General features: G+C 43.0%; 1 protein-coding gene across 6 annotated transcripts in view; it reads right to left on the bottom strand.

The window, feature by feature from the left end:
• The window catches only part of DIXDC1 (DIX domain containing 1), a 99,006-nt gene that overhangs the window by 27,194 nt on the left and 51,636 nt on the right, over positions 1 to 20,176 (bottom strand). For all 6 annotated transcript variants that reach the window (XM_073021019.1, XM_073021013.1, XM_073021023.1 and 3 more), the window contains 12 exons: positions 17,341 to 17,453; positions 15,721 to 15,869; positions 12,457 to 12,546; positions 10,865 to 10,918; positions 8,768 to 8,818; positions 5,596 to 5,700; positions 5,109 to 5,162; positions 4,519 to 4,611; positions 4,367 to 4,438; positions 3,245 to 3,334; positions 2,805 to 2,966; positions 2,204 to 2,270 (listed from right to left, as the gene is read on the bottom strand). In XM_073021019.1, coding sequence (XP_072877120.1) covers positions 2,204 to 2,270; positions 2,805 to 2,966; positions 3,245 to 3,334; positions 4,367 to 4,438; positions 4,519 to 4,611; positions 5,109 to 5,162; positions 5,596 to 5,700; positions 8,768 to 8,818; positions 10,865 to 10,918; positions 12,457 to 12,546; positions 15,721 to 15,869; positions 17,341 to 17,453 — 1,100 coding nt within the window. The remainder of the gene's footprint in view (positions 1 to 2,203; positions 2,271 to 2,804; positions 2,967 to 3,244; positions 3,335 to 4,366; positions 4,439 to 4,518; positions 4,612 to 5,108; positions 5,163 to 5,595; positions 5,701 to 8,767; positions 8,819 to 10,864; positions 10,919 to 12,456; positions 12,547 to 15,720; positions 15,870 to 17,340; positions 17,454 to 20,176) is intronic.

Genomic DNA, 20,176 nt, shown 5'->3' with positions numbered 1-20,176 from the left:
AGTAGTGAACAGGAAGTGAGGAAGAAAAGAGAGCACGTATAGACCATTCTTTTTTTTTTTTTTTTTTTTTTTTTTTTTTTGAGACAGAGTCTCGCTCTGTTGCCTAGGCTGGAGTGCAGTGGCCGGATCTCAGCTCACTGCAAGCTCCGCCTCCTGGGTTTACGCCATTCTCCTGCCTCAGCCTCCCGAGTAGCTGGGACTACAGGCGCCCGCCACCTCGCCCGGCTAGTTTTTTGTATTTTTAGTAGAGACGGGGTTTCACCATGTTAGCCAGGATGGTCTCGATCTCCCGACCTTGTGATCCGCCTGTCTCGGCCTCCCAAAGTGCTGGGATTACAGGCTTGAGCCACCGCGCCCAGCCACGTATAGACCATTCTTTTAAGAATTTTGATGTAGAGGAATAAGAGAAATAAGTCAGTAGCTAGAGAGCTGGCCAGAGTTACACAAGTTTTTGTATTTTCAGATAAGAGACATTTCAGCTTGTTTGTGAATACAGATACCACTGGAAGCATTAGATTAACAACTTAGTTTTCAAGCAGCTGTAGATTTATTTGTAATATTTTAAATACTATATATGCGCAAAGTAATTTTTCTAGGGGGGAGTTTATTATACTTAAAAAAGAAATTTCTAAGTACACCTGTTTATATTGGCAGTTTACACTAATCTGAAGAAATCAATGAATAAAATAATAATAAAAATCCTCTCCAAACAATAGAAACGACTATTTTGAAACACTGCTAGAAAAGGAAACTGGAACTAATTCTGGTAATAAAATAATTCATTGCCAACATGGCGAAACCCCATCTCTACTAAAAATACAAAAATTAGCCAGGTGTGGTGGTGCACGTCTGTAATCCCAGCTACTGGGGAGCCTGAGGCAGGAGAATCACTTGAACCCGGGAGGCAGAGGTTGCAGTGAACAGAGATCGCGCCACTGCACTCCAGCCTGGGCAACAAGAGCGAAACTCCATCCCCCGCCGCTAAAAAAAAAAAAATTGTTTCATTCCCAGCATAGATACCTCATCCAAGAGGAAAAGATATCTGGGATCAGAGGTTTGAAATGCTATTTTATTTACTCTACAAAAAAATTTTACATTTCATATTTTTGCAAGTATTTTCAGTATTTTAATTTAGGTTTCTCAATGTGCTTTTAAAAATTTATATGTAACATACAAAACTGTTTCTAGTCAGCTTTTTACTATTTGTTTTTTATAAATTATTGTTTAGATACCTTTCGATTAGGCTTGATTAAAAAATAAGAAAACGTGAACATTACTAAGCCACAAAAGGCAAAATACAAACTAAAATAGGAATTACCAGGCAGGGTAGCTTTCCAACAAGTTTGAACAAATGGGAAAAAATATAGAGTGGGCATGGAGCAGATTAAAATACACTTTCTAGCCATGGCCACTAGATGGTGCAAACATTTTGCAGGACTTAAACTAAATGCCTTAAGCACTCAAAGTTTTTTGTTTTGTTTTGTTTTGTTTTTTTGAGATGGAGTCTTAACTCTGTCGCCCAGGCTGGAGTGCAATGGCGCAATCTTGGCTCACTGCAACCTCCGTCTCCTGGCTTCAAGTGATTCTCTTGCCTCAGCCTCCTGAGTAGCTGGGATTACAGGCGTGTGCCACCACACCTGGCTAATTTTTGTATTTTTAGTAGAAATGGGGTTTCACCAGGTTGGCCAGGCTGGTCTTGAACTCCTGACCTCAGGTGATCCGCCCACCCCAGCCTCCTAGAGTGCTGGGATTACAGGCGTGAGCCACTGCACCCAGCCTCAGCGCTCAAAGGTTTAAGAATATCTCCAAAAAAATTAAATGCCTTGCTTCAAGGAGGAAGTGGACATTTTTTTGTGCTATCTGGGAGTGTAGGAAAATTTATGTATGTATGTGTTTTTGTTGTTTTATATTTTGCTTTTTCAGCATAAATGTTTTGAGCTTGTATGTTCTTCAAAGATATTTTAGCCTCTCTGAGTCAACAGCATCCTGCCTGCATGTGGCTAAATGGCACTGGGGGTGATGATGGCATATGTCTTCATGGTCTTAGAACTAACTCAATTCCAGTATTTCTACAGAAACAAAATAGTATATAAGTGAAGTACTACAAGAAAAATTACATCCCCAAAATATTGGTAGTGTGAAAAATACTAAATTCCTGGTCTAATATGCTAGGAGTCCCTACTGAGCAAAAATGGGTACTTACTTGAATTAGGGGGCCAGGACTCCCGGTATTCACTACCTACTTGAGTTCTGGGTGACTTGACTCGAACCTGGGGAGCCACATAAAAATCACAAGAGTTATGATCAATGGGAGAACTTAACCAAGAAATTTAAATCATAAAAGTGTGCTTAAAATACTACATATTTTTCTACCACCTCTTCCACAACATATAAAATCGAATATATTTATCCTAACAATAATAATATATATGAAAGGCTCTCTGGTTTCCAATGTATTTTCCATATATTTTCTCATCCAATGCCAAGCTCATTCAGGGGTAGGTGGGAGGGGAAGAAGCAGTAAAGGGAGACCCTGTGGGGTCAAGAGCCACAATCCTTACACAGCTACAGTTGCTGGGAGCCAGTGTGACCATGAACACTGGATTGTCATACCATAATGTCTCTGGATTGTCATACCATAATGAATAGTCAGTTCCACTGAGAGAAAAACTAATAGAGAAAAACAACTCTAAGCTTTAACAGGGTCTTGTATCTCTTCACCCTGCCTTCATCTCAATTAACATTCTTAAAACCCGGCTTTCTCAGGAGCTTGCCTAAGAGAGACACCACAGCAAGAAGGTTACCTTTCTTTCTTGTTTCTTCTGCGTCTCCATAACGTGCAGGCGCTCCATGAGGCTGGAGATGCCCTGCTCCAAGCTGTCAATGGTGTGGTGCTGAGGATCGTGCCCACTGAAGCTGTTGCGCAGGCTGCGGAGAGCATCTCGAACAAGCTGCAGGTCGCTGGTCTGTGGGCAAAAATAAGGTGCTGCTGGCATGGCCCGGTGCTACATCCCAACCACTGGGCTGAAGTTTCCAGAAGAGATTTTGTTTCCCCCACAGAAGCAGGCCTATGGTTTCTCCACTAATTCTTAATTTTGTATAGCAAGTGCCTCACATCTTTACACACTCCACAGACCCAGGAATTAGGGAACTGGAATATAAAAGGCCTCATCCACTGGCCGTGGGTTTGGCACTCTTTGGTTTCAGTGAGAAATGGCAGGTCTCTGTCAATCCAGGTACCTACCCCTCTGTTGCTGATTGAAGCAGCTCCTTTTCCTGCTGTTGGAAGGAGAAAACCATTGCTTTGAGAGTTGTGACTGTTGTAGTTGGTCACCTATAGCAGCATGAAGAAATGTTGCTTGTTAAAGGGAGAATTGTAAACCAGATGTGCTGTCTTATTTTTCTTCTTTACATTTATCAGTTCCTGACGAAGTATATAATTGTCTGTCTGTTTAATGGCTCTCTTTATTAAAATGTATCGTTCTTAAGTATAGATTTTTTTCCCCTTTTGGTCACTGCTGTATGCCCAGCACTTGACACTTAGTACGCATTGTTGGATGTAAATGAAGGAAATGCTAACCTCCACCTGGAGGCCACAACCTAGCCTCTGCCACAGCACTGGAGAGCCTCAGAATGCTGCTCCAGCACTGCCTGGCTTTGCTTCAGTAATTTAAAAATAATGGTGAATATATATATAGATGTTTTGTTTCGTTTTTTGGGACAGAGTCTTGCTCTGTCACTCAGGCTGGAGTGAAGTGGCACAATCTCAGCCTATGGCAACCTCTGCCCCTCCCTGGGTTCAAGCGATTCTCCTGCCTCAGCCACCTGAGTGGCTGGGACTACAGGCCCGTGCCATCTTGCCTGGCTAATTTTTGTATTTTTAGTAGAGACAGGGTTTCACCACGTTGGCCAGGCTGGTCTCAAACTCCTGACCTCAAGTTAGCCACCTGCCTTGGCCTCCCAAAGTGCTAGGATTACAGATGTGAGCCACTGTGCCAGGCCATGGTGAATATTTTTTGAGTCTGACTCTATGCCAAGTGGATCCAACAGGACTGTCCTTAGTTATTTATGTGGATTACCTCATATATTTTTCATAATGATGGACTGAATCACTATTATTTCCATTTTCCAAATAAGCCCTATTTCTAAGGTTCAGAAGATAAGCAACTGAAGGCCACACAACGTAGGAGTGGTAAAGGTAGAACGTGAAACCAGATTTTCTTATTCTGGAACCTGTACTCTTAACTAGCTCATCATAGAGTCTCCTAACAAACGAGCCTGTGGCCTTGGTTCAGCTCTGAGTCAGAAACACCATCGCCCCGTTTGCTTCATAAATGTGGGAGGGAGAACACAGGGTCTAGGTTACCTCATCTGCCTCTCTTTTCATACAGTGAGCCAAGAGGACATCTTTGTGTTCTAGCTCTCGCTCTAGATCCACCTGCAAAACAGACACTAAATCAGAAAAGGATTTCTTTGGGCCAAAGGGGCAGGAGAGTCAGTGGCTGAATATGTTCTGACCTGGTGGTAACTGGCATCAGAGAGTTTCCGGAGTGCTTCTTCTAACTTGGCCTGGTGCTGCTGAAGGAGGCGATCCTTCTGCCCCAGCTCTTTCTGCAATAGAGATAGAGCTTTCAGATGAGTGGCAAAACCAGGGGCACTGAAAAGTTCGCCCTCTGTAATATAACTTCCACTCAAGTAAAGTAGAGCCTCAGGAAAAGAAAGTCCTTTCCTTAAAATATACCAGGAAGACTTTACGCACCATAATAGTCTTACATAGTGCAAAGGATTCTTCAAGAGTAATGAAGAAGGGAACTGTCATTTGTAGGAGGACCAGTATGAGCCATTCATACTAGTCAGAGATAAAGGTAAGACTAGAACTGAAGTTTCTAGACCCCTAGTCCTGTACTCCCTCTCCTAGCTGTGCCATCTATTCTTCAGGGCTAGTGCATCAGGGGACACAGAAAAATGCTTCCTTCTAAAAAGCAAGGATAAAAAAAAATTAAAAAGCAAGGATGAGAATAGAATACTTAAGTGCTTTTTGAGCAACAATAATGGGCTGTTCATGAAAGGTCAGTGGAAGGCATTTCCAAACTGATATTCACTCTTACTTTATATTCTCCCAAGAGCCGGTTCCTCTCATCTAGCTTCCTCTGCAGATCCACCTGCAAGGATAAGAAAGAATTCATGGCATGCAGGTACTGCCTGCTAATCCTCAAGGAAACCAGCTACTTAGTAACCATAGTTAATGCTGGCAGTTACAGTATGCAGCACAGAGAGGGTATGATGGTAAAAATACACAGCTGCTCTCCATGTTGTTAGTGAAGTAATTAGACTGTAGAACCACAATTTTGCCTCGGTATCTCAGTGTCCTCAAAGTTGAAGAGGAGATCAAGGACCTTCCTGCCCAGTATGATGTGGGCTTTCACCTAGGAACAGAGATGAGTCTAATGGGGAATAAAAATAATTGCAGACACTTAGGGCAGGCATCCCAGAAGCAAGATAAGAGATTAGGATGGCCAGTCTAATAGCACTTCATGCACTAACCTGTTCTGCTAATGGGGCTCACTGAGGTCAAGGCTCATTCATTTAACTCACATTCTGGTTGTGCAGCTCATCTTTGTCCATATTTGCCCTCAGTAGCTCTTGTTTGAGCTGAAGAACAGATGTGTCCTGCTGAGTCAATCTCTGCTGCAAGGCATCCTAGGGGAAAAAGCACACTAATTATTGTTGTCTCAATTCATCAATCAGCCAGTTGTTATTACAAATTACTAAACCCTTTAATGTGTTTCCAGCATTCGTTATGGCAGACTGGAAGACAAATGGAGTAAAAGGGTCTTGCCACGAGTTGCTGAGAAGGGGTTTTTTTCTGTCCCCCTCTAGGAAACTGGCATCCAGAGCAAAATCCTTTCCACTATTCTATGAAACTTACTGAAACCTGATTTTTTTCTCTGCTTACTATTCGTCCCCACCCTCAATCCTGATAGCATGGTGTATTCGAGAGAGAATGACTGGACTTTGGGATCAGATAGACATAGATTCAAATTATAAAGCTACCACTTACTACTTTTGTGATGTTAACCTTGGACAATGCACTCTATTTCTCCCACCTGGGCTTTCTCATCTATATCTTGGGCATATAAATACTCAATCTAGAGTAGCTCTTTTTCCCTCTACCTCTCTTCCCAGTCCCCATTTCCTGGAGAGATGGGCCCTATTCATCCGCCACTCTGTTGTTAAAGAATCCCTGAAATCACTCCTAGGCTGGCTTCCAGAGCCTTGCTGCTAACCTGCTTCCAATGGCTTCCAATGCCTAGTCTGGACCAGGATTAGAATTATCTTTCCACTGAGCAGAACTGTTCTTTGATTCATGATTCCTCTTCCCAATTTCCTAGGATCTTAATAGCATTAGGCTTTCTTTCCCTCGGCTTGAACCTCTTGGTTCCTATCATGCCTAACAAAAGGTGAGCTGGATATCCTTGCTTATAAGGACAGTTATGACACATTCCATCAACCATGGTGGCTTCAAATAGAACTAATGGACTAGGGCTGCATTCTAATATATTTGTCGTGACTTTTCTCTCTTTACAGACTGCAAAGAAATGGTACAGACTATGAAGAATGTGGGAGCCCATTCTTAATTATACTCTCTGCCATGACAGTACATAGTAAAGGAAGTCTAAGATACCCTTGGCATCAGTAGTTCAAAGGAATATTTCCCAAAATGTGCTCCATGGGACATTAATGTGCCACATGACATTACATGGAAGAAAAGACACTTCTGTGGTTATTAATTCTAAATCATTTTTAGGCCAACCTCTTTACGACAGACCTTTTCAGATCCTTTATTTGTTGTTAGTCACAGTGAGTCTTCAAGACTGCAGAGCATTTCTCAAATTTATCTGACCATGGAACACATTTGTTTTTTAAAGTGTTTCAAAAGTACTAAGCCTACAAAATATACTTTGGAAAATGTTGCTGAGTGATAACTCTAGTCTAGCCCATCAATGGATGTGCAAGGAAGAGGGGAAAAGCAGCAATGTAAAAACATCCTCTTCTACTTCTAGGTTTTATTCCACAGATATACTCCCATTTGGGTGGAATAACATATATTCAGGCTGGACACGGTGGCTCACGCCTGTAATCCCAGCACTTTGGGAGGCCAAGGCGCGCGAATCACGAAGTTAGGAGTTTGAGACCAGCCTGGCCAATATGGTGAAATCCTCTCTCTACTAAAAATACAAAAATTAGCTGGGCGTGGTGGCACACGCCTGTAATCCCAGCTACTTGGGAGGCTGAGGCAGGAGAATTGCTTGAACCTGGGAGGCGGAGGTTGCAGTGAACCGAGATCATACCATTGCACTCCAGCTCTGGGCAACAGATCAAGACTTCGTCTCAGAAAAAACAAAACAACTTATATTCAAGGCTGTTAGTTAGATCATTGTTTATATTAGCAAAAACTAGAAATTTTCATATATAATAAATTATTTAGCATATATATGTATGTATACAGTGGAAAACAATGGAATATGATACAGCCATAAAAAAAGACCTAGGAAAGTCTTTAGGTACTACTGACATAGAATGAGCTCGAAGATATACTACTAAGTGAAAAAAAGCAAGGTGTCAAGTTGTATTTCTGGTACACTACTATTTGGGTAAAACCGTGGGGGAAAATGATACACACACATATGTGCTGATAACTATTAAGATGCCTCTAGGAGGTCAGGCGTGGTGGCTCACACCTGTAATCCCAGCACTTTGAGAGGCCGAGGCGGGTGGATCACCTGAGGTCAGGAGCTCAAGACCAGCCTGGCCAACATGCTAAAACCCAGTCTCTACTCAAAATACAAAAAGTAGCTGGGTGTGATAGTGCACACCTGTAATCCCAGCTACTTGGGAGGCTGAGGCAGGAGAGTCACTTGAACCTGGGAGGTGGAGATTGCAGTGAGCCAAGATCACGCCACTGCACTCCAGCCTGGGCAACAGAGTGAGAGTCCGTGTCAAGATTAAAAAAAAAAAAAAGAAAAAAAAGATGCCTCTAGGAAAGAGTACTAGGTGACTGAGGGGACAGCTGGCAGGCAGACTTTTCATGGTTTATCTTTTTATACCTTTAAAATTATTTGAATGTTAGTTAACTATTCAAAAACAAAGTAAATAACAATTTTTTAAAGGATATTCTTTTTTATTTTTCTTTTTTTTTGAGACGGAGTCTCGCCTTGTCACCTAGGCTGGAGTGCAATGGAGTGATCTCAGCTCACTGCAACCTCCTCCTCCTGGATTCAAGCGATTCTCCTGCCTCAGCCTCCCAAGTAGCTGGGATTACAGGTGCTGCCACCACGCACAACTAATTTTTTTGTATTTTTAGTAGAGACGGGGTTTCACCATGTTGGCCAGCTGGTCTCGAACTCCTGACCTCGTGATCTGCCCGCCTCGGCCTTCCAAAGTGCTGGGATTACAGGCATGAGCCACGGCGCCCGGCCCTAAAGGACATTCTTTCACATTGAAGAGGGTTCTTTTACATACAGAGACAATCAAGGTGGCACAGATGGAAACGGCAGCACCGTGAATCATAACCACTAGAAATAAGCCTCAGCAAGTCAAAGGTATATTCCTCGACATGTCTCACTTCCCTCCCACAAAGCCCTTTCCTTACCAATAGCACAGAGCTACTAAAGGTCCACAGAAAATTCCACCTCTCACCACTCACCAGTAGACTACTTTACATTGCAGAGACTTTATTTAAAGAATTAAATGTCTTCTTTTTTACCTTTATCCCCTGTAAGTTTCTGGCTTCTTGTTTACATTTCAGCAGCTCCTTCTGCAAACCAAATATAGTTAGATCAGATGGTGACATCTGGGTTGCTTCAGACTGCATTACCTCATTCTGTCGGCAAGAGGACAAAACCCAGTTGATCATTCCATGAAAAATTAACCCTCTACTAAGGCAGACAACAGCTCTGGTCCAGTGAGCAGTACAGGCTAATCCACAGAAACAAGAAGAGAACCATTCTGTTCTTCTCTGTTGGCACCCAGGCTCAACTGCTCAGGTAGAGAAGAGTTGCCAAGAAAGAAGATACCCCATCATTCCCACAGGCTCTCATTTCTATATTTAGCAATCTTCACCAACAGGAAAACCTAATTATAATAATCTAAATCCCTCTCACTAAATATATGATATCTAAATATGCCTACCCCCAATGTCATTAAATAATTATCTCTATTCTTAATGTTCAGCAAAGGGTTGGAGTGTTTCTTTGTGAGTCAAACAAAAACACATTTCAACTAATAATGAAATACTGAGTAATTAACATTCCCTTACAATAGATAAAATATATGTACACGATTGTCACTAGGAAATAGATTTTAGAAGGGGAACAACCATAACCCAGACCCCGATCTCTTCTCTTCCTATTGTATCACATCAAGAGTTTGCAATTAACATATCTAAAATGGGGATCTGTAAATTGGACTCCACAGATAGGCTCAAAAGTTGCTCTATTAGGCTGGGAACAGTGGTTCATGCCTATATCCCAGCACTTTGGGAGGCCAAGATGGGAGAATCACCTGAGTCCAGGAGTTCAAGACCGGCCTAGGCAACAAGGCGAGAGCAATCTATACAAAAAACACAAAAATTAGCCAGGCATGGTGGTGCATTCCTGAAGCCCCAGCTACTAGGGAGGCTGAGGTGGGAGGATCGCTTGAGGCTGGGAGGTCGAAGCTGCAGCTAGCCATGATCATGCCATGACATTCAGCCTAGGTGACAGAGACTCTGTCTCAAAAAACAAAACAAAACAAATAAATAAAAGTTGCTCTATTAAAAATTCATGTTGGCCAGGCACGGTGGCTCACGCCTATAATCCCAACACTTTGGGAGGCCAAGGCAGGCGGACCACAAGGTCAGCAGTTCGAGACAAGCCTGGCCAACATAGTGAAACCCCATCTCTACTAAAAATACAAAAATGAACCGGGGATGGTGGCGGGCACCTGTAGTCCCAGCTACTTGGGAGGTTGAGGCAGGAGAATCGTTTGAACCTGGGAGGCGGAGGTTGCAGTGAGCTGAGACCGCACCATTGCACTCCAGCCTGGGTGACAGAGCCAGACTCTGTCTCCAAAAAAAATATTCATGTCTATGAGTATGAGTGCAAACATACATGCATACTTGCAGGGAGAGGGTTAATGGCTTTAGTCATATACTTATGACTGAAAGAAAAGCTAGGAATCACTAACCTAAAATAATTCTGAGAAGTATTTATAAAAAAAGACTGTACTGGTATTAGATACACTTTTTTTTCTTTTAATTAAAGAATAATAACCATGAAATATTTCAAACATACAGAATGGTACAACCAATGACACTGAAATTCTATTACCTACCACCAGGATTAAAAAGGTACTACCTTCCTGACATATTTGGGATGTATCTCTCTCTTTTAAGAAAAGACATAATACAGATACAGGAAAGATTCTAATTCTGAAATCCCTTTCCCTCTTGAAGTTGTGTAACATTCCCATAATGGTTTTTTGTTTTGTTTTGTTTTTTAGATGGAGTCTCGCTTTGTTGCCCAGGCTGGGGTGCAGTGGCACGATCTTTGCTCACTGCAACCTCCTCCTCCTGGGTTCAAGCAATTCTCCTGCCTCAGCCTCCCGAGTAGCTGGGACTACAGATGTGTGCCAGCACGCCCGGCTGATTTTTTGTATTTTTAGTAGAGACAGGGTTTTGCCATGTTAGCCAAGATGGTCTCGATCTCCTGACCTTGTGATCTGCCCACCTCAGCCTCCTGAAGTGCTGGGATTACAGGCGTGAGCCACCGCGCCCGGCCCCCATAATGTTTTTAAGGGGTAAAATATGTATGTCTTGACATACCTTTAAGTCCTGATTCTCCTCCATACTCTGATCCAGACGACTTTGGATTATAATCTGAATATAAGACAAAAAGAGATAGCTAAACACCTATGCTGTGAAGTTCAGAGGCCACTCATTCAACAAATATTTATTGAGCACTACTAGATGCCAGCTCTGTACTGTGGATACAAAGAAGAACCGGAAACAGTTCCTGCTCTCTGATGGAAGCATATGCATCAAGTAGCAGGTAGATCTATGTGGATAAAGCTTAAAATAAGTATGGGTGGGCCAGGCGTGGTGGCTCACATCTATAATCCCAGCACTTTGGGAGGCCGAGGCAGGCAGATCACTTGAGGTTAGGTGTTCGAGACCAGCCTTGCCAACATGGTGAAACCCCACCTCTACTAGAAATACAAAAACTAGCCAGGTGTGGTGGTATACACCTGTAATCCCAGCTACTCGGGAGGCCAAGGCAGGAGAATCACTTGAACCCAGGAGGCAGAGGTTGCAGTGAGCCAAGATCATGCCACTGCACTCCAGCTTGGGCAACAGAACAAGACTGTCTCAAAAAAAAAAAAAAAAAAGAGGAAGTATGGGGTGGGGGTTGGGTGCAGGGGAGGGGGTGGGGTAAAGGGAAGAAGAAATGGCAAGAGATGAAGTTGCAGAGAAATATCAGGGCCAGATCATGAAAGGCCAGTGAGGGCAATGGGGAATCAATGAAAAGTTTTATGCAGAAGGGTGACAAAATGAAGTATGTCTTTAAGGCAAATTATTCTTGCTGTTTTACAAAAAATGAATTAGAGCAAGACAGGAGAGGAATCAGGTAAACCAGTTAGAAGGTTGCTAGAATACTGGATGGAGGCTTGATTTTTAAGTGGCTGTGAGAATGGAGAAAACTGGATAAAGAAATTAGAAATGTAAACTGGTAAAACCTGGTGACTGACTGATGTAGAGGAAAAGGATTAAAAGATAATATCCAGATTTCTATTTGGTGCATTTCGGTATCCAAAACAGATATCCAAAAGGACAAGTAGCTTTGGTGGTTGGGCAGAGGACAGAAAAACTTTAATTTAGGACTCACTGAAATTGAGATGCTTATGGGACTTACAAGTGGAGATAATAAGTAGGCAGTTGCATATTGCATACACACATCTAGAACTCCATAGCGAGGGCTGAGCTGGAAACAAATACATGAGAAGCAAGATGGAAGTGAGTGAAGAACTGGAGGCAGATACTACTGCCCAGGTGAATGTTTAAGACACATGAGGGCCTAGACTGGAATGCTGAGGAACACTAACATTAAACACACAAGCAGAAAAAGAGAAGCTTCAAAGAGAACTTGAATGTAAACTCCGTAAGAGTCGGGTCTTAGGTGTGTTTTGTTGCTACCATATCTCCAGCATGTTGAAATAAGGTCTGGCATATAGTCAGCACTCAATAAATTTTTTTTATTAAATGAATGAAGAAGGAAACAATGTTCAAAAATGTAGGAGGAAAACCAGAACTGGTCAAGGAAGACAGCATTTCAAGAAGACATGAACAGCAGTGTCAAATGCTAAACACAAGTCAAATACATACAAATTTAGTGTCCAGTCACAAAAGATGGAGCTCACCAGTTGTTCCTCGGGATTGACACCTGGTTCACAGAAGGCCAAGGGCCTCTCCTGTTCATCTTCAGGTAAGGATCCGTTGAGCAATAAGGCCTAAATAACCGCAAAGGCAGAACGAAACTTAACTCTCCTTCAGATGACTTAGTGCAGAGTTGAGCTCAGTAAGCTCACCCCTAGTTAAAATCACAACTCAGCTTCCTCAAGAAATTTCATCGGTAATTTTTGCTCCTTCGATACTTCCCATTGCTCACCCTGGGACTAGTTCCTTTCATCAGGTCCATGCTCTGGCTCTTTCAGCTCTCTGGACACCTGACTGCTCTGCTTCAAGGTGCCTTGGCCCCAGAAGAAAATCTAAAAACCTTTCTTTCAAAAGAGACACAACACATTTCAAACTGGAGCTGCTCAAACTCAATTTTACCAGGGAGAAAATGATCTAAAAGCAGTGTAGAATCATCACGGCTTAGAAATGAGTATTATAATGAATTATTTGGAATACATTTGGAGCACTCACTTGGGTTTGTTTGATTTTTGTTTGTTTTACTGATTCTGCATTTTTACTCCCTAAAGCAACCTGTATAGAACAAGAAGGAAAACACATTTGCAGAGAGATGTCCTCATTCATTTCAGCTCTTGACCCAGGCGGTTTTCATTAGAATATAAGTAGGTGGAATGGGGAGGCAGATTTACCATGAAGCTAAGAAAGCTCTAGCTGTAGGACCCCGCATACATTGCCTCTCCCAAGGTCCTGTACCAAATAATAATAATAATAATAAATAATTATTATTATTATTATTATATTTGGAGACAGAGTCTCACTTTGTCACCCAGGCTGGAGTGCAGTGGCCCAATTTTGGCTCACTGCAATCCAGGGTTCAAGCTATTCTCATGTCTTAGCCTCCCAAGTAGCTGGGATTAGAGGCATGCGCCACCACACCCGGCTAATTTTTGTATTTTTGGTAAAGACAAAGGTTTCGCCATATTGCCCAGGCTGGTCTCAAACCCGTGAGCTCAAGCAATCCACCCACCTTGGCCTCCCAAAGTGCTGGGATTACAGGCGTGACCCACCATGCCTGGCCTATTCCTAATTATTATATTCATAATTTTGTAATCTTATTCTTCAAGAAGCCCCCCTGTACACCCACAAATTATATATTTTAGGACTCACAAAACTTGGATCTGTCCCTGCAGGTGAGTATCTATCAGATCAGTGAAAGACTGAAAAATGTGACCCCATTTTATATCTGAAACAATTCTGTCTTGATTCAAAAGAGATGAGTTACAGAAGCTGTTTCCTATTTCAATAAACAACACAAATTCAGGTGGGCGAGGTGGCTCACACCTGTAATCCTAGAACTTTGGGAGGCTGAGGCGGAAGGATCCCTTGACCCTAGGAGTTTGAGATCAGCCTGGGCAACATAGTGGGACCGTCTCTACAAAAAGTTAAAAAATTAGTTGAGCATGATGGCGCATGCATGTGGTCCCAACTACTCAAGAGGCTGAGGTGGGAGAATCACTTGAGCCCAGGAGACCAAGGCTGCAGCGAGCCATGATCATGCCACTGCACTCCAGCCGGGCAACAGAGCGAGACTCCATCTCAAAACTAAATAAATAAATAAAATCCAGCCAGTGGCTGATCTGCCAAATGCTAATAATAAAATTTGAGTAAGTCAAATGAATTTGGCTGTCTCACGTGTCATGGCAACAGGTACAGACACGTGTCATGGCAACAGGTACAAGAAGCCACAGGGCCGCAGGGAGCTAAGGGAGTTCAACATTATGGAAATATCAACGATAATGGCAAACTGTTCAAAGGGTTCTAACTAAGGAATACTAATAAGTCAGAAATCTTGGATGTGGCTTAGCATGCAACTTGTTAATCACTGAAGAGTTAAGAAGCCCAGTGGATGCTGTGAGCCCTTTTGTATTCTACAATGGAACTGAATTCTCATTGTGATCATGTGGCTGTGAATTAAAACTCTTCTGTTTGCAGGGAATATTAAGATGCTGACTTTCTGCCTGTCAGTTCTCTTCTCTTTCTGTCTAATCTGCCACCAAATTTCTCCCAGACTAAGAAATGCAAACAAACTTTGAGCCAAACTGATGAATATCTATGTTCATATAATGCAAATCATCCTGGGAACAACCTGGTTGGGTATAATCTCGAAGTATAATCTCCATGACATACTTCCTATGCAAGCAAAACACACACAAAAACATTCCATTAACGTATTCGTTAATGGAGTGGCAGAAAAGAGATCTAAAAGGTCTCATAAGCCAGCCATTTTAAAACTACAGAGCAAATGAAGTTTGGGAATGTTTATGCAGGAAACATTCCTCCCACACTTCTCAGTTCCTGGGGCATACATTATGCAAATTGCTTTACCATAGCACCAATCTCCTTTTTTCTTTAGGAACCCTTTGTGTCCCCACCCTGTTGCAGGCTAGCTGGGAGCACGCCCTCCACCGCCTGCCGGCTGCCAGAGCCACACACATAATGTGGGCTTTGTTTATGTGTCCATAAATATTTGACAATTCAGAAGCACTGCAGTTCCCAGCACAAACAGAAAGGAATATTCCTAGGCAATTTCAGGGTCATCAGCACCCTATAAGGACTCCCCCAAACAGAGACAGACACACAAAGACAGGAATGAGGGGGTCACTCAGGGTGGGAACTATGTCAAGTGGGTCAGTCTCTGGGGTAGATTTGCCAAGCTGGCACCTACAGGTATAGGAAAAACTGAAGGGCTTTTGTTGCTCAAAGAAAACCTCTTCTACCTGACCATTATGCCTTGGCATCCATTTGCACATGTATTAGGAGTGAGCTAAATCCCTTAGCTAAACTCAAATGGAAACCTGGCAGCATTACTGGCTCTTACACTCTTCCTGCTACAGAATTCCTAGAAGAAAATTCCTGACTATTCACAGTGCTATTCTTTGGTGAAAGCTGCAATTGCAGGTCGACAGCCACATACTGCGTAGAAGCCTACCTACGTAGCAGAGCTCAACAATAAGGACTTGATAGGGATCAGTAATGGCTCCTGGGCTTGCTGAAATCTTTAGCACTCTGCTATGAATGGCAGCCCACAAAGTCCATTTAAAGTACTCAAATATAAGGAATTTTCTGCTCTTTCTGTACTACTCCCTATATCTAAACTCCTCACTCAGTTCTGACCTCCTACAAAACTAAAATCAGTTTATTTTCAATTGATAATAGTGACTTAATAATCAATTGGTATAACAAGGGCAAACTACAAGGGCAAGAGCTACCTGTAGTCCTGATATCATTTTCTTTGCTTCTTCCATTTCTTTTTCTAAATATTCTTGTTGTTCCAACAGCTGTTCTTCCCATGAGGTCTCCAGATAGGTTCCAGGGCTCCCTGGCCGCCAGTCTCGAGATAATGGAGACTCTGTCTCCTCTACAAAATGAAAAGAGGGAGAACAGTTCATGTTGAAGAAAACTGATTTCCGGCAGCGTTCACAGGGTAGCGTTCACAGGTTCAGGTCACCTGCGTTCTGAACCTGTTCTCACAGCACAGACTGGACTCTCCACCAGGTGGGGTTGTGAGGCATAAAGAACTGGCTGTGAGCTCAGGCCTCAGGCTCACTTGGTGCTAGAACAATCTATCCTCTTTTAAAACACTTAGGAAGTAGAAGATTTCCTCCATGGGAGCCTTGGTATGCGCCACACAGACTTTACCCTTGATTCTTAGAACTGGCATTCCAAGAGCCTGATTTTTGCCAGGTACAAAGAGAGAAGCTGTCAGATGCAATGAAAACAAAATCTTACTGGTTACTCTGAAGGTTTAGTGGGGAGACCTCAATTCAATATTCCTTTGACCACTCGGTCATAACTGGACCACTTTCATACAGAATACTGTGTGAGTCACACAGCAAACAAACCAATAAAAACAAACTGCACAAACTGTTTAGCATCACGTTTATTTTCCTAGCTTTAAGGTCTCTTTGCTCTGGTTTCCTTGTCTATTTTATATGATCTAATTGTATGTACAGCCATTTAAAATGCATATTCTAGAATTCAGAAAGGCATAAACTCTTTCAGTGAGTTTCTTCATTCATGAGACGAGTATAATAACCCCTCTGGGTTGCCATGAAGATTAAATGAGGTAACTCATGTGCAGAGCCGGCTGGTGCCTGGCCGAGAGGAGCACTCAATAAATGCTCTCCCTCTCTCTCTAAGGCCTCAGGAGTTTTGACTCAGTAACATGACTGACTCTTTGGTACTAATGCCAGGGTTAGACGGGGAGCAGAATACAGAATAATTCAATTACAGTTTTTCTTCTGAGGGCCTCTGTTTCATTACAACTCTTGTGAGTAAATAAAATTCTAAGTCTTGCACTTTGCTTCTTACAGTTTCTCTCTCTATGCAAGAAAAAAAAGAGCAACTGAGACAGAGTATGTAAGTCTAAACAAAGGGAACTGTTTGTGGTCCTTTCTGTAGCTTCATACCAAGCCTGATACAGACCTGCTCTCTACTCTCTGTGTCCTCACAGACACCTCAGCTCATACAATATACTTCTGGTCCCAATTTAAGTTCCTGCAATTATTTGTGTAAGATAGGAATAATAAAAATGTTTACTTGAGTAAGGCTTTTGACTGCCCCAAAGTCATTTCCTAATTCATAGGCAGCCAGCTGAGAAAGGGCCTGTCTATGCTGCTGCAAGATTTTCGAAAGCTAGGACACCAGAAATTACATTCTGCAAGAGGATAACCACATTAATTGACTCAAAGTCATTAGAGCCCTCTAGCGCTGACCCTGCATACACTATGGAGATGGGGAAGGCCAGGGAGCTTATTGGTGGTCAGGACCTCTAAATTCTTCAAGCTGGCTCTTCCTTGAACCAACCCAGGCAGGTGTAGAGATAGTACCTGTTCTGGTCTCTATTCCTTCAGAGGGAATAATCACAAAATCTGCCTTCTCTTCTGACTGGGTTATAATGGACTCACTCTTGGCACTGTGGATTGGACTGGGTGAAGTCAGGCTGTGATTGAAGAAAAAGGAAGAAAAATGATTATTATGAAGAGTTGTTCAGAAAGCAGCTTTCATAATTTATTCCTGAGAACAGGGACATGTTCTTATTCATCTTACTCCTCCATGGCTAACACAGTACTTGGCCCACAGAAAATAAAATATTGAATGATTAACCTTTTGAATGAATGAAATTAATATTGAATAAAGGAATGACCCAGTCCTATAAAGTCTTTACCACAACAAGGATGCCTTTAAGCCTAATTCATTGAGAAGAGATTTACCAAAATGATGGGTAATCTAGCATTCAACTTTTGTTTTACCTCCCACCACCTCTGCCATCACCATCCCTGGGCCCACGTTCAAAGACTGATGCCAGTCTGTGTCTAGTAGCTTTTGGAGCTAGAAGGAAATTTTATTTCCAATACACTGATCTCTCACAGATACAGGCACTACCAGCCAAGTTATCATGGCAGATCAGCTCTGAGCTGATTACAAAGGAGAGTACAGGGTGGGGGTGGTTCAAGGGGAAAAGTTGCTGGAGAGCGTACATTGCCAGGCTGGGCAGAGGAGCAGTTATATATCAATAACTGAGCTAGAGCATGACAGGGGGAAGATAATATGTCAAAAGGGGAAATACCTGCTAGGGATAGTGGAGTAAGGGTTTACTTGATTTATTCCTATCAAAGAGTTATTTATATTTCTGACACAACACTTTCAAATTGTTCTCAGAATCTTCTCAACAATTCTTTTTTTTTTTTTTTTCTTTTTTTTTTTTTGAGACGGAGTCTCGCTCTGTCACCCAGGCTGGAGTGCAGTGGCCGGATCTCAGCTCACTGCAAGCTCCGCCTCCCGGGTTCACCCCATTCTCCTGCCTCAGCCTCCCAAGTAGCTGGGACTACAGGCACCTGCCACCTCGCCCGGCTAATTTTTTGTATTTTTTTTTAGTAGAGATGGGGTTTCACCGTGTTAGCCAGAATGGTCTCGATCTCCTGACCTCGTGATCCGCCAGTCTCGGCCTCCCAAAGTGCTGGGATTACAGGCTTGAGCCACCGCACCCGGCCCCTTCTCAACAATTCTTAAGGTTTTGTTTTGTTTTATTTTTTTCAGACACGGTCTCACTCTGTTGCCCAAGTTGGAGTGCAGTGGCTCCATCATAACTCATGGCAGCCTCAAGCTCCTGGGCTTGAGCAAATCTGTCTCAGCCTCCCGAGCAGCTAGGACTATAGGTGCACATGATGCCCAGCTAATTTTCAAATTATTTTGTAGAGACAAGGTCTCCCCATGTTACCCAGGCTGGTTTCGAACTCCTGGGCTCAAGTGATCCTCTCTCCTCAGTCTCTGTACTGGGATTACAGGCATGGGCCACCATACCTGGCCCTTAAGTTCTGATATAACTACTAGCCTTGGAAGGAACTATGCAGATTTTCAGGGAAGTGGAATTGTAAATCTCAAAAAAAACAGCAAATCTACAAGACAAGATGGGACTGTGAGGCTGGTGCTTCCATGTGACAGGGAAAACGAGTCTCGAGCCATTTCTCTTTGCACTGCACCTTGAGAACATCAGCAATGAAACAATCTCAGGGGCTGCGGGGTCTCCTGGCCCAGCCCCCTCTCAGGAATTCTTTCCAAATCTATCACCCAGACAACAGTGAAAGTGGCTAGGATTCACTGACCCACTTAATGTGCCCCTGAAGTCTCCCAGGCAAATCCTCACAACCACCATCAGGAGTTAACATTTTGTCTTCCTAGAATCCAGTAAAAACAAGAGCCAGGCACGGTGGAGGTAGCCAGGCACTTCAAAAGCGGTGAGGCAGCCTGAGGACTAGTGTCTCATCCTCCTCATTGCCCATATTTTAAGGGCTTTGGTGGGAATGACCTCAACTAGAAATACATTCTCTTCCTTCTTAGAACTACAGAAAACATTTTAAAGCTTTTAAATTGAAATGCCAAATTAAAGAAAGTTGCTTAACCATCATCTACAGATCTATAACTCAAACAGGCAGAAGGGGTAGGGAGTGGCAAGAAGTGATATTCCAAAATAGCAACTGCTTTCTAGAACTTTCTTATTCATCTTTCACCGCTTAGGCAATCTTGACTTCCAGGCCAACATGAATTCGCTGCTTGAAAAGCTCTCATCCAAGGGTACTATGTCATTCACAAGGAGAATAGATTTGTGCCTGCTCAGGCCTCAGCATTTACCTTCTTAGAGAAATGGGGATCCAAGCATAGAAAGCGGCCTGCAAGAGCTGCTCATCTTTGAGAAACAAGAAAGCAACACTTTCTCATCTGACAAGGTGCTATGGATGGCATGTTCCACCCTCCGCCTTTGCTGGACCACAGCACGTGTGAGACAAAGTCGAGGAGGAGGGTGCAGTGTGAACCCAGGATGCTAGAAAACTGCTTTCCTAAAAGCACAGACGCATGCTCAGCTCCTTCTCCCTCCTAAGAGAGTTATCTCCCATATAAGGGCAGAAGGAGGCGGATGTCTGGATATCCAACCCCGCTGGGGGAGTGGCAGAGCAGCCAAAGGAAAACAACATTTCTCTTTCTTGAATTGAGGCTGCCAATGTGAGGCCACCGAGAGGTGAGACCATGAAACTCGATGGCCAAGTGGAGAGATAAAGGACCTCAGGCAGGAAACTCCCGAGGCACATGTCAGAGCAGGCACCCTGCTGCCTCCCTAAGAAGTACCTCATGGACAAGGAATATGCATTGAATCCTCTGCCTCAGGTC

This window comes from Chlorocebus sabaeus, chromosome 1 (genome assembly GCF_047675955.1).
Source record: "Chlorocebus sabaeus isolate Y175 chromosome 1, mChlSab1.0.hap1, whole genome shotgun sequence".
NCBI classification, from domain to species: domain Eukaryota; kingdom Metazoa; phylum Chordata; class Mammalia; order Primates; family Cercopithecidae; genus Chlorocebus; species Chlorocebus sabaeus.
The sequence above is the reverse complement of the archived record's forward strand: the minus strand, read 5'-3'. Positions and strand labels throughout refer to the sequence as shown.